This window comes from Manis pentadactyla, chromosome 4, assembly GCF_030020395.1.
Source record: "Manis pentadactyla isolate mManPen7 chromosome 4, mManPen7.hap1, whole genome shotgun sequence".
Taxonomy (NCBI): Eukaryota; Metazoa; Chordata; class Mammalia; order Pholidota; family Manidae; genus Manis; species Manis pentadactyla.
This window is the reverse complement of record NC_080022.1, coordinates 8,034,851-8,047,243: the sequence shown is the minus strand read 5'-3', so window position 1 is coordinate 8,047,243 and position 12,393 is coordinate 8,034,851. Positions and strand designations below refer to the sequence as shown.

Here is a 12,393-nt window from a genome sequence, read left to right as displayed (position 1 = left end):
TGATATCATAGGTCAATCTGTTGTGTTTTTTTTTCCTTATTACAATGAACATGAAATACTGGTGCATGCTTAACTGAACAGTAACAGATCACACAACAGCTGAGTGAAGTACAGAACTCAAATACACAGTTAAGAGCTACTCTTCCAGAGCAATAACAAATTACTCTATTTATCACATACATCTTCTGAATTACTAAGTAGTTTCTACCTTTTTTCCTAAATTCAAAATTTAAGTTTGGGACTTAATCTTAAAAATATAATTTTAGTTAACCTTAAAAATATAACCCTAGTAAGTTTTAATAGCTAACATTTAACGTTTTTCATTCCAACCAGTTATTACCATTACCATTTATGCAAAATTGCATTGAGTTTTGGCCTAATTTCTCTTGTGCATACAAAGTGCAACTAATTAAGACTCACTTTTCAAAGGTGACTTTCCAGTATCTTTGTCACATATAAAAAAGAAACTTTTCCCAGTAAGACTCCAGACACTAAACTGTGGTGGCAACAAAAATTTTTATTCAACTGGTTCAAAAGATTTTTTTTAGAATGAATGCATTATGACCAAATAGACTTTAAAAACAAATCTTTGCCAAATAGTTTACTTCTGAACTTTGATTTTTTTTTTTAAGGGTAGAATTAAAATACCCATAGCTAGGTAGTACCACAAACATGTTAACAGAAGGCTACTCAACACTGAGAGCCTTCTAAGACCGGTAACTATATTTACACGAGGGTAAATAAATAATTAAAACCATGCCATTGACAAGTTAACTTACCCCTGGGCTCCTTGATGGCTTGTCAGTTTAGTCTTTGGAGGTCCCCGAATACCATTTTAAGTGTTATCATGTTACTCCTGCTGAGTAATAGTGCAAGTGCTAAAATGCAAAATTCAGATGGTACAGGATTTTGGAAATCATGCAATTTAGATGCAAAAAAAATAAGAAATAAAATTAAAAACATAAGATCCTTTTACAGAAGAAACTGAATAATGAAACGTGGTGATCACAAATCTATAAAGGACTTTGTTTATCAAAGTTTAAAACACGTAACTTGCAAAATGACAAACCTATTTATCATAATCTAATGAGATAAGGGCATTAGGTAAACTATCAACACAAAAACTTACATTCTTTCATTAGAAAATGAGCTCAACTCTCACAGTAGCAGTAGTTACATAAAAAGTACAATAATCAATATATTATTGCTTACACACTTAACAACGCATTGTGAGAGTCTAATCTGAGTTCTGTAAACGATTTTATTCAACATTACTGTATTCCCCCACATCTGAAGGATGAAGCCCACTTAACACTTCCACAGACAACCCACCCTGCTACTTCTTAAAGCTATCAGGCTTCTTAATGGATTTCAGGCACAAAATAACTTGTGGTTTCTTCTACTTTATCCCTACTGCAATTAATTCCACTTTTCAAATCCCGAACTAGTAAGGTGAATATTCCCTTTTCAATTGATATGCTTTGCTACAAAGCATTTGAAAATAATTAACATTGTTTGCCCATTCCCCCAAATAAGAGTATTTCAAAGGCGTGATTTCCCAATGGAGATTTATATAGGCCATGTAAATAGAACATCACCCAAATGCACAGAGGCACTAAGAAAAAGCTGGAGGGTACTGCTTACCATTTTAGGTGTGGTCACCCAGACTTATTAAAAACTAGATTTAAAAAGAAAAAAAAACTTTTCACTTTGGACAATGCAAGAACAAATAGCAATTAGGTCTGGGCATCAGGTGTCAATGCATGACAGGTGATGAATCCATTTGACTTGAGACAACTTTTCAAATAAGTTTATTTGAAGCAAAATAAACTACTGCCAAGAAACTTTATGAAAGTTCCATCTCAAAAGGGTCAAAAAAGGGGAATTAACTGCTATGAATTCTTTGCATTCAGGGCTGCAAAACAAAGACACATATTATTTAAATCAGTTTTATTTAAGAATTTCCAACATTGACAACTCTTATAAAAAGCATCCAAGCACAGGACACAGAACTGCAGCAAACAGCATTCTTATGGGTAGCTAACAGACATTAGAACTTCCACCCTTCTGTGAGACACCCCGAGCTCACTGGTGAACTCTGCTTCCAAGTACTCCTGCAAAGCACACCACAAGCTCAGTCCATGTTCTCAACCCATCAGCTTCAGTTCACGTGACCACACTTACAGATCAGTAACAGAAGAGAACACACACCATACAGCATTCACAGCAGTTGACAAAGGGGTAGGGGAAATACAAGTATCGTTTCACTTAACACATTCAACTAACGTAGGTTACCTAAGAACAAAACTCACTTAAAGTCTTCCAACAGATGTGGATGTCCTTTGAATGCAAAAAACATTCGTACATTATTTGCTATCATTGCTCTCTGCACACTCTCTCACCAAAGCCACAGGATTGAGAGACACATCTCGCCAAGTTAAAAAATATCCATTTTGCACCACCAAGTCTCTGCACGCGCTCTCCTTTTCTCGCTCATACTAGCCTTTCATGCCTCGGCACCACCATCAATCCCACACAAGGTTTCAAAAGTTCAAACAGCCTTCTGGTTCCATATCACAGCCTTGCGTTCATAGCGTTGATACGACTCCATGAAATAAAGAGTAGCGGATAAAAATGGGACACCCACCGTCAAAGACGCAGCCTGTGAGGCGTGATGACGAATTCTTGAATGAGAAAGCATGTAGACAGAAGTATTCCTATGGCAGAGTATTTACAGCACAACTTTCAATGAAGTGCTTCTTCCATAAACATTTGAAATGAGATGAACTGCAGAGATTAAATGAAGGCTTCATATTGTACTTTTGCACATGAAGGGAGACAGTGTTAAAAAAAACAAACAAAAACAAAAGAACTAAACACTGTGACACCATGATCTCTGAAAAGGAGATTTTCCTAAGGAAAAATCCATATGGTGGGGTTCAAATTAAAACAAGGAGAAAAGAATGTATTTCTAATCAATGGTTTCCATTTTGAACATGCAAAGGATTCACTTGACAAGTCCAGGGATAAAATAATTACAGGAGAAACCTTTTGATGCCAATTGTAGTGTGTTGGTTTTTACCAATCAGGCAGACAGCAGTTCACTTTCAAACACTCAATATTTCAACCCTTTATGTAACAAAACTTAGAAAATTCCTTTAGCTCTTCCTCTTTTTCTAAAGAAAAATGTCAAAAATACTGCTGAATATACTCCACACTGAACCAATTTCGAAAATTCTTAGTACATATGTATTTTACAATATACTTACCATGAGTTTAGAAAAATTTGAATTCCCACCAGTCTATACCCACCAACCAAAACTTTTGTCTACATTCCCCAGCCAGAAGATTTAGAATCCATGCTTGAGCCAAAGCCCCCATTAAAACCACTGCCTGACCCTGCATTTGATGCTGATCCCCAACCAATTGCTGCACCTGAATTTGAACCACTGTAAGAGTTATTTCCAGAACCAAAGGCCTGATTTGGCTCCCTCTGCATGTTGCCTTGGCTTTGGTTATTACCCGAGGGGCCTGACTGGTTCTGCTGACTGGCTAACATGCCCATCATACCCCAGCTGCTCTGTAGGGCTGCCTGAGCTGCAGCCATCATTGCAGGATTAATGCTGAAAGCACCGAAGTTCATCCCTCCACCCATATTACTACCTTGATTATTTCCCAAGCCAGCTCCACCCCCTCTACTGTTACCAAATCCACCCTGATTCCCAAAGCCACCTGGATTACCACCAAATCTTCCACTTCTTTCTAACTGTCTATTGCTATTGTGCTTAGGTTCAGCATTGGATATATGTACGCTGATTCCTTTAATGATCAAGTCCTCTCCACAAAGAGACTGGGCAACCTATAAGAAATAAGGATGTAAATAAAGAAGATTAAACATTGACTCATATCTCAAAGCAGTAATAAAACTTAGATTCAAGCCATTATTTAAGCTGGAGGAAAAATAAACAATGAATGCTCATTTCATTTAAATCCATAAAATAGCCTTTAGCTTCAATAATGGCAACAAGGATGTTCCAGTTTGTTTTCAAAAGATACATTACACTCCCAGTTAAATGCCATATACTGGAAAATACTAAAGGGTTTATTACAAATAACTAGGATCATAAAACACGCAGCTTACAAGGTCAGAAAGCTTAGCTAAGGACAGCAATTAGCTCGATGGGAAAAGTGCAAGAGAAATTACCTAATTAGATGGGACAAAATTATTAAAGAGAAAAATACCTGATCATCTGCAAATGTAACAAAGGCAAAAGCCCTGAACGGTTTGGGAATGAAGACATCTACCACTTCTCCATACTGGCAAAAGAACTGCCGCAACTCATCAGCAGTCATGTCCTCTGTACAACGCCCCACAAACACCTTTCTGCTTCTCAAAGGCTCATCTGGGCTTTGCTGGACAAATGGAAAGGAAGGAAAAACATGAGAAGTATTTTATGGGCAATGAAAAGGGCATTATGGCAGAGAATGTACCAAATCTATCTTTTACATTCGTCATTAAAAAGTAGGTATATTCATTTTTTTTGCATTAGTACTTCTCTTTCAAGACTTCAATGAAAAATAAAATTTTAAATTTTAAAGTTCTTAGAAGTATATGAGGATTAAACAAAGGCAGTGACTGAGAATATCCTGGCAAAGATGATGATCATGTTCCAAGTCAGTCAGTCTGACCTGTTTGGAACAAGTCAGGCCTCTGTAGCAAGATTAATGTACTCTGATTGGCATTTTAACATAACCATGTAAGAAAATGTCAGCTTGCTGGAAATAACCAGACAGAAAGAAAAAGAAAACAAACCAAGTTTTAATTTGGAGGGGCAATAAACTAAATATATCAAACAAACAAAATATTCAGCACGCACTAAGGTCCTAAATTAAAAGATTCAAGAGCACACTCTGCCAGCACCACCTTTTCCATGTATGCTTCATATTTCATAGGATCTTCTAATTTTGTCAGCAAAAATTCCCAAAGCAGAGGAAAAAGAGCAAAGTACCTTAGAATTAGGAAGTTTACAGTCACACCATCGTCCATCTATCATATGTCGCTGTGACATTACTTTCACTTGCGTTTCATATTCCGTAAAACGAACAAAGCCAAACCCCTTTGAATGGCCAGTTTTAATATCTTTTTTGACCTAGAAAAAAATTAAATTTACTAAAACCACATACACATATAACCAAATCAGAGTTCCATGACAATCTGAATGGTCTCAATTAAATGCAGTGGGGCTTGATCAAAACTTAAACCAAGTTATTTTGAGGTAAAATCAATAGGAGGGTAAATCTTGAATCCAGATTATGGTAACAGTAGAGTAAAACATTTATATAATAGGACTTTACAAAATGTCTTAAAATGCAAAGATAAACCAGACTTGGTATTTACAAATCCTTAATTAAATGTAAAAAGCAGAAAATTTTTTTATCTCCCATCAATATAAATCAATGTAAAGAAAAAAACTGGTGTCACCACCTTCCCTTAAGCCTTTATGCAAAAGTAGGATTTTACATCAAAGGCAAAAATAAATGGTATACTTGTAAAAGGAAGTAGTAGCATTAAGTCAAATATTTTTTCAGCACCCCCTGCTATACACATGTAACAAAAACATTGTCTGCTAAACATAAAAGGCAGTATGATTAAAAGAATAGGAATTGTGGGTGGTCATTCACTGGAGAAAACTGTTAAATGAAGTCAAAGTTTACCTGAACCATAAGAACTTCTCCAAAGGTACTAAAATATTCTTTTAGATCCTGTTCAGTTGTTTTCCACGGGAGACCCAACACTATTAGATCAGAGGTTTTCTGAACTGCTCTTTTCACTTTCACTGCTGAGGAAGCATCTGTCTCATCCATTTTTCTTTTGTTATCTGCACAAAATGCACAGAAACTTTTCAGAACTCTTCACTTAATATTCTTAAAACACATTACCTCCTACATCTAGAAATGAAAAGCAAAAAGGTTCTAAGAACAGTAAGACACTGAAACTTCTGGCAAAGGGTGACATTAACTCTCAAAGACAGAATGAAGGATTGAATGAATGGCTGAGGTGCTTTCCTGGTGCAAATCCAGCGATTCCCACCTCTGGTTCTGTAATTATCTCAAAATTACAATGTATGTTCTCCCCTCTCAAAGCAAAAACAAAAATAACTCCACTTCACTTTGGCTTGAAATATATCAAGGAGGAAAAAAAAAGATTAGTAAACAGTGTGATACTATCTTTGTGATTATATGCTATATTATTTTAATGCCTAAAACTTTATACCAAAAAATTAGCAACTTATATTCAGCTGTTGATTTAAGGGTATTTCAACTTCTTTGTTTCTTTGTCATACTTACAACAATGAACTCACTTTAATTTTGTAAAGAAACGAAAACCTTGGGTTATTTAAAAAAAACAAAAACTGTGTTTGTTAAAAAGGATCTAAACATTGTAAAAAAGACCATCTTTTAGAGCAATTTTAGGTTCCCGGCAGAACTTAGGGAAAGGTATAGATTTCCCACATATCCTCGATAGCCACACCTGAAGTCTCCTGTTGTCAACATTGCCCACCCAGGTGGTACATTTGTTACAACTGATAAACCTATACTTACACATCGTTACCTAAATGACATTTTAAATTTGGGCAAATATGAAATCCACTGCTCAAGAAACAGCTTCTAAAAAAAAACCCAGGTGACACTATTAAAAATTTTCTTCATGTGGAAGTCAATGTCTTGCATACTGATCAAGTAAGAGGGACTTAGATGCAACATTGTTATAATAAAGGTACAACACAGATACTATTAACTAGCACAAGTGCCTAGTGCTAAAATGTATTTCCTCCCCACACTTCTTAATGTTTCCTTCTAGGATAGTGATTAAGAGGCAGTAAAACCAGAACCGGAAATCCTAATTAGGACTGCACTAACTCAAAACTTGGGGTACTGCAATTGGTGTTCACTGAAGGGGAAAAAGACGTCGTCAGATTAGCTGAATGAAGGATCTAATCCTACAAGGGCAAAGACCAAGTCAAAATATTAGGGTACTTCAGAAGTACATACACAACAGGCTGATAAAATTTCATTCTTAGTAATTCCCTAAATTTGGCATTAACTTGAGAGCATCTATCCAGATTATTAGGTGCCTTTAAAGTGTTACATAATTTCCAAATTTCATGCACTTAAGACTAGTGGTCTTCCCAATTAGTCTAACAGTAATGTTTAAAGAAACAATTGGGTACAGGAGACGGTTTGTCATGAAAAATGTCTTAATGTGAGCCATGAACCCAACTATACTTCGGCATTATTGCAAAACCAAACAACAACAAACCTTTGGGATAGTTGACAACATATACCAGATTCCCCCAGCCAGCATCGGGGGCGTGTAGAATTCCTTCCACCAGCCGGACACCTCGCATACACTGAGACACTGGATTCCTGTAGCGCAGCCCACACGCTCCCGGAAACTGGGCTGTAACTGTGGACAGCAGCACTGTTCCGTCGTCTTCTGATGGTATTTCAATGGGCTCGTCATTCTCATCTTCAGTTACCCGAATATACTCAGACATCTTTTATTTTCCTTAAAGGGAAAAGAGATAGGCATGACCCACACTGTGTCGAAGTAATTGTTTCTTTATAATCAACTGACTAATACCACTACCATGTTAATGTTCTGATACCCAGGAAAATTCTTGCTGTTTGCTCCTTAAACGTGCTGGTTATTCCCGAAAAAAAGAGGAGGCAAAGGCAAGGATGGTGGCTCCTATCAACTTGTGTTACCTGGGTTAAGTTTATCCAATAAACATTTGCTGAGCGCCTACTTAAAATCAGGTGAAGCAACTGTAACTAAAGCCAGTTAGACCCAGGCGGCATGCTGGTTGCAAGGTGGGGGCGGCGGGGTTAAGAGAAAGATAGCAAACAGTAATTATTTTATTAGCCCTGACACATGCTATTACAAAGAAATTATCTTGGGAGTCGGAGAAAAGCTAAGCGGGCTGAGGCGTGTGTGGAGGTCAAAGTGCATTTTCCTAAGATAGCGATGCTGAAGCGGAGTCTTGAGCACGGAATACGAGCAGCGAACTAGGTGACGAGAACAGGGGACAAGTTCTTCTGTTCACGTTTGGGGACTTCCGGGGGCTCCCAAACTTGGCTCGCGAGGCCGGCGGTAACAGGTCCTCCGCGACGCGGGCCGCCGCCTCCCAGAAGCCAGTGCGTGCCGGCCGAGGGAGGGGTTTCTAAGCGCTGCCCGGGGTGGGGCCGCAGGGACGAGGCCTAGGCTGGCAGTGTCCCCCGGTGCAAGGTACCGGAGGCACCAAACACCGACCGGGCGCGGACGCCAGGCCAACCTCGGCCTCGGGCTGCCCGGCTCGGCGGCCTCCCCCCGCGCCAGGCCCTAACGGCGCTCCCGCGCGAGCCCGCTCGGGCAGAGCGAAGCAGGCCCGGGCCCGCGGCTCCCTTCCCAGGCCGCCGAGGCGGGAGCAGGGGCACACAGCGCATCCTCAGTGAGAAGCGTCCGCCACTCACCCGCTAGGCCGCTGCTGGGGAGCCCGACAGGGACACTGACGGAGCGAGGGATCCACGGGCAGCCCAGCTACCGCTTCGCTCCCACAAAATGGCGCTAGGGCCGCCTCCAGCCCCCGCACCTCCCGCCCCGCCGGCCGTCGTCCTCTCCCACCGGCTCCCCGCCTAGAGGGGGAGAGCCCCGCACGGACACTTAATAACCCCCTACCCAGAGGGTTGGGAGTCTCTGCTGGGACTGTGAGCCCGGAGCGGAAGTGAAGGCTAAAACAAGGCCCGCACCTAAGGTCTGGAAAGTTAAAAATTGAAAAAATGTGGGTACTTGGGCTCTTAACTCTCCCCACGTAGCGTAGCAGATGGTTCCGCCGGACCGACCGTCAGTCCTGGGTCTCCCCCGAATCTCGCGCACTTTCAAGGTGCGCGAGACTAGCGCAGGGGCAGGGCTGGGCCCGGTGGGCGGGCCCGGTGGGGGCGGGGCGAGGGGGGTCCCGCCCCTGCTGACCACCTGGCTGGGGAAACCAGGACCTTTGTCTAAAAATTCAGCCTGTTAGTAGTGTGTTTCTGAACATGTCTCTCCAGGCAAGGGAAACAAAGGCAAAAATAAACAAGTGGGACTACATCAAACTAAAAAGCTCTTTACAGCAAAGGAAACCATCAACAAAATGAAAAGGCCTCCTACTGAAAGGGAGAAGACATTTGCAAATGATATATCCTATGAAGAATATCATATCAAAATGTATAATGAACTCATACAACTCAACACCAAAAATCCAAATAATCCAATTTAAAAAATGGACAGAGGACCTGAGTAGACATTTTCCAAAGAAGACGTACAGATGGCCAACAGGCACATGGAAAGATGCTCAACATTAATCATCAGGGAAATGCAAATCAAAACAATGAGATACCACCTCACACCAGTCAGAATGGCTAGTATCAAAAAAAGAAATAGCAAGTGTTTGTGAGAATATGGAGAAAAGGAAACCTTTCCTGCACTGCTAGTGGGAATGTAAATTGGTGCAGCCATTATGGAAAACAGTATGGAGGTTCCTCAGAAAACTAGAAATACCATAGGACTCAGTAGTTCCATTTCTGAGAATTTACCTGAAGAAAACAAAATCACTAATTCAAAAAGATACATGCGCTCCTATGTTTATTGCAGCATTAGTTACAATAGCCAAGATATGGATAAAACCTGTGTCTGTTAAAAGGTGAATGCATAGAAGGGGTACATATATGCAGTGGAATATTACTTGTCCATAAAAAAGAATGAAACTGCCATTTGCAGCAACATGGAAGGAATCTAGAGGGTATTGTGCTAAGTGAACTAAGTCAGAGAAAGACAAATACTGTATGACTTCACTTACATGTGGAATCTAAAAAATAAAACAAATGAACACAAACAAAACAAAAGTAGACTCATAACCACATAGAACAGACTGGTGGTTGCCACAGGGGAAGGGGAAGGGGGATGGGTGAAATATGAGAAGGAGGTAAAGAGGTGCAAACTTCCAATCATAAAATAAATGACTAATTTATTAACAGCATAGGGAATACAGTCAATAGTACTGTATGGTCACAGATAGTAGCTACACTTATGGTGAGCATTTAGTAATGTATATAATTGTCAACTTACTATGTTGTACACCTGAAACCAATATAATATCATATATCAACTATACTTAAATTGAAAAAATAAAATTTACAAAAATGAAAACCCAGCTGAGAGCATCCTCTCCTCCCTCCTCTAGCCAACTTCCACACCTGGAAAGAATAACTTTGTTTTAAATGGTAGTGATGACAGCACCTGCTATGTAGCAGGGGCTTTTGAAGCACTCACATACATAACCGCCTCACGAGTTTTGTGTGGTAGGTGCTGTCGACACTATCCACACGTACAGGTGGATAGTATCTCTGAAGCACAGAGAGATTAAGTATCTTGCTTAAGGTCACCCAGGTAGTAAATGGAGGACCTGGGATTTGAACCCTAAACCTAATACATTCCAGCCCTAGGCCTCTAATGATAACATTGTATTTCACCTATGTTAAGACATACCTTTTGTTTCACATTTCTGAAATCAATATTGTAATTTGAGTTCCAATTCCATTGATTATATATCCTAGTTTAATTGGCAACAACTTAAATTTTTAGTGTAGCAGTGTCAGATTTAATGAAATACAGTAACAGCAAAGTGCTTTATACTTGTGTACTGTCATTTAACCATCACAACAACCCGATCAGGAAGTGCTGCTATTCCTGTTTTATAGATGAGGAAACTGAGGCACAGAGGTTAAGTAACCAGCCCAAGTTCACAGGGCTAGGAAATGGTGGAACTGGGAGTTGAACCCAGGCAGTCTGGCTCTGGAGTTGGTGAGCTCCACTACCTCCGGCTTTTACAGCTTCCTAGGAAATAAATATTAACTCCTGCGAAGCCTGATGCCTGCTGTTTATATTAACCAGATTATGCCTGAATCAATTTGCAGAGATTGGGAGGAGAGATAGACAGAGTGACCTTTACCTGCTTCCAGGGGTAGCCCTACACACAGGGGATGAGCTGCACAGATGGTCCCTGATGGTCACTAATGTTTCAAAGCACTGGACTAAGCATGAAGGCCCGAGTCATCTTATTTAACCCACCCAGCCATTTTGGGGAAGCAGTTAGTTTTATTGTCCCAATTTTGTGGAAGAAACTGAGGCTCAGGGGTTGTGTAACTTGCCTGAGGTCACACACTTGTCCAAGTATGTTACTCAGCCCGTGAATTGGTGTCCCAGGTCTGTCATCCCCTGAAGCTGTGCTCCACCCCCTGACCTGGGCCACTGTCTATGTCATATCGGAGACCCAGGCCTTTAGTGTCGGCAGCTCCACGGGGCCTTGGATGCCTGCTGTAAGTGGGCTGTAAGCTGGGTATGCAGAAACTGGAGGAGGGTCGCACAGGGACAAAGCCACAAAGGCTGTCCCTACCCCTAGAAGTCATCAGGCCACTGGAAGCCAGCAAACACAATCTCAAAGAAGGTGAATTAACTCCTTCAGGAGGAGAATTGACAAGGCCCAAGGGTGCTGGACAGGGGAGTCCTCAAACTCCTCTCCCAGGCCATCTCTGGAATTTGGCTTTACAGTGCGATTGTCAAAAGTTCTACTTGTTTGAAACATGTCTTGTAAGTTCTCCTGGTTTGTTCGCTGGTTAGTCAATACCCCTTACACATTAAGCCAGAAGATTTTTAGAGAGCCAAAAAGTATCATCTCTTACCCACCTCTTCTCTTCTGTGCATTTATAAGAGGCTTTCTGAAGACAATGAATCGAAGTATTCACTGAGCTCACATGCCCTGCCCAGCACTCTGCTAAAGCTATGGCATGAAGACGCACAGGAAAAAATGAAAGCCAGCCACTGCTTGGATGTCCATAATCCACAGGATAAATGGAAAACAATCCCTGCAGGCATAGCACATGGTTGCCAGGGCTGGGTGGATGCTGAGAGCCTGTGGGGTTCCCCCAAAGCTCTTTTCGGGGCTACTTTCCAACATAAGGATGAAGAGTCTCAGCTGGAAAGAAAGGAAACAGGGCAGAGAACCAGAGTGTCTGGGAACAAGCCCTGGTTTTCAGCCCTGTCACCTGGGCATGCCTCTTCCCCTTCCAGCACCTTCCTTGGATTCTCAGCTCTGCCAGCTCCATATAGTGCACAAGACAGAGCTCTATGAGCATTCCTGAAGATGAAAAGAAATACCAAGGTAATAGAAGTATTTAGGCAAAAATAAGTTTATGTTATGAATCTTTAATTTTCTCTTCATCCCTGTTTTAGGTCCCACCAAATTTAGGTGCTGCCTCCCCCACTGGTCTAGGTCTAGTTTAGATTTTTCCAAAAATTTTTTACTCTGAAATAATTTT

General features: G+C 40.8%; 1 protein-coding gene across 8 annotated transcripts; it reads right to left on the bottom strand.

The window, feature by feature from the left end:
* Positions 1-497: 497 nt before the first annotated feature.
* TARDBP (TAR DNA binding protein) lies at positions 498-8,665 on the bottom strand. Of its 8 annotated transcripts, XR_008996892.1 has the most exons (9): positions 8,515-8,665; positions 7,322-7,570; positions 5,716-5,879; positions 5,010-5,150; positions 4,243-4,413; positions 3,733-3,859; positions 2,648-2,787; positions 1,645-1,678; positions 498-878 (listed from the first exon to the last, which is right to left on the bottom strand). XR_008996892.1 is itself a non-coding variant. In XM_036925194.2 (7 exons), exons 2-7 carry the CDS (start codon positions 7,557-7,559, stop codon positions 2,732-2,734), a joined length of 897 nt encoding a protein of 298 aa, XP_036781089.1. In that variant the 5' UTR covers positions 7,560-7,570; positions 8,515-8,665; the 3' UTR covers positions 1,936-2,731. The 8 variants fall into 8 exon arrangements, 2 of the variants coding, with proteins under 2 accessions (XP_036781089.1, XP_036781088.1); XR_008996890.1 differs by having other exon boundaries at positions 498-1,678; XR_005032614.2 differs by lacking the exons at positions 498-878; positions 1,645-1,678 and adding an exon at positions 1,796-1,915.
* Positions 8,666-12,393: the final 3,728 nt, after the last annotated feature.

Coding starts and splice junctions, on each gene's coding strand:
- TARDBP (XM_036925193.2), bottom strand. CDS start 7,559: ATGTCTGAGTATATTCGGGTAACTGAAGATGAGAATGACGAGCCCATT. Junction 5,880..7,321: donor TGTTGTCAACTATCCCAAAG/GTTTGTTGTTGT, acceptor CATTTTGTGCAG/ATAACAAAAGAAAAATGGAT. Junction 4,414..5,009: donor GTAAACTTCCTAATTCTAAG/GTACTTTGCTCT, acceptor CCATTTGTCCAG/CAAAGCCCAGATGAGCCTTT.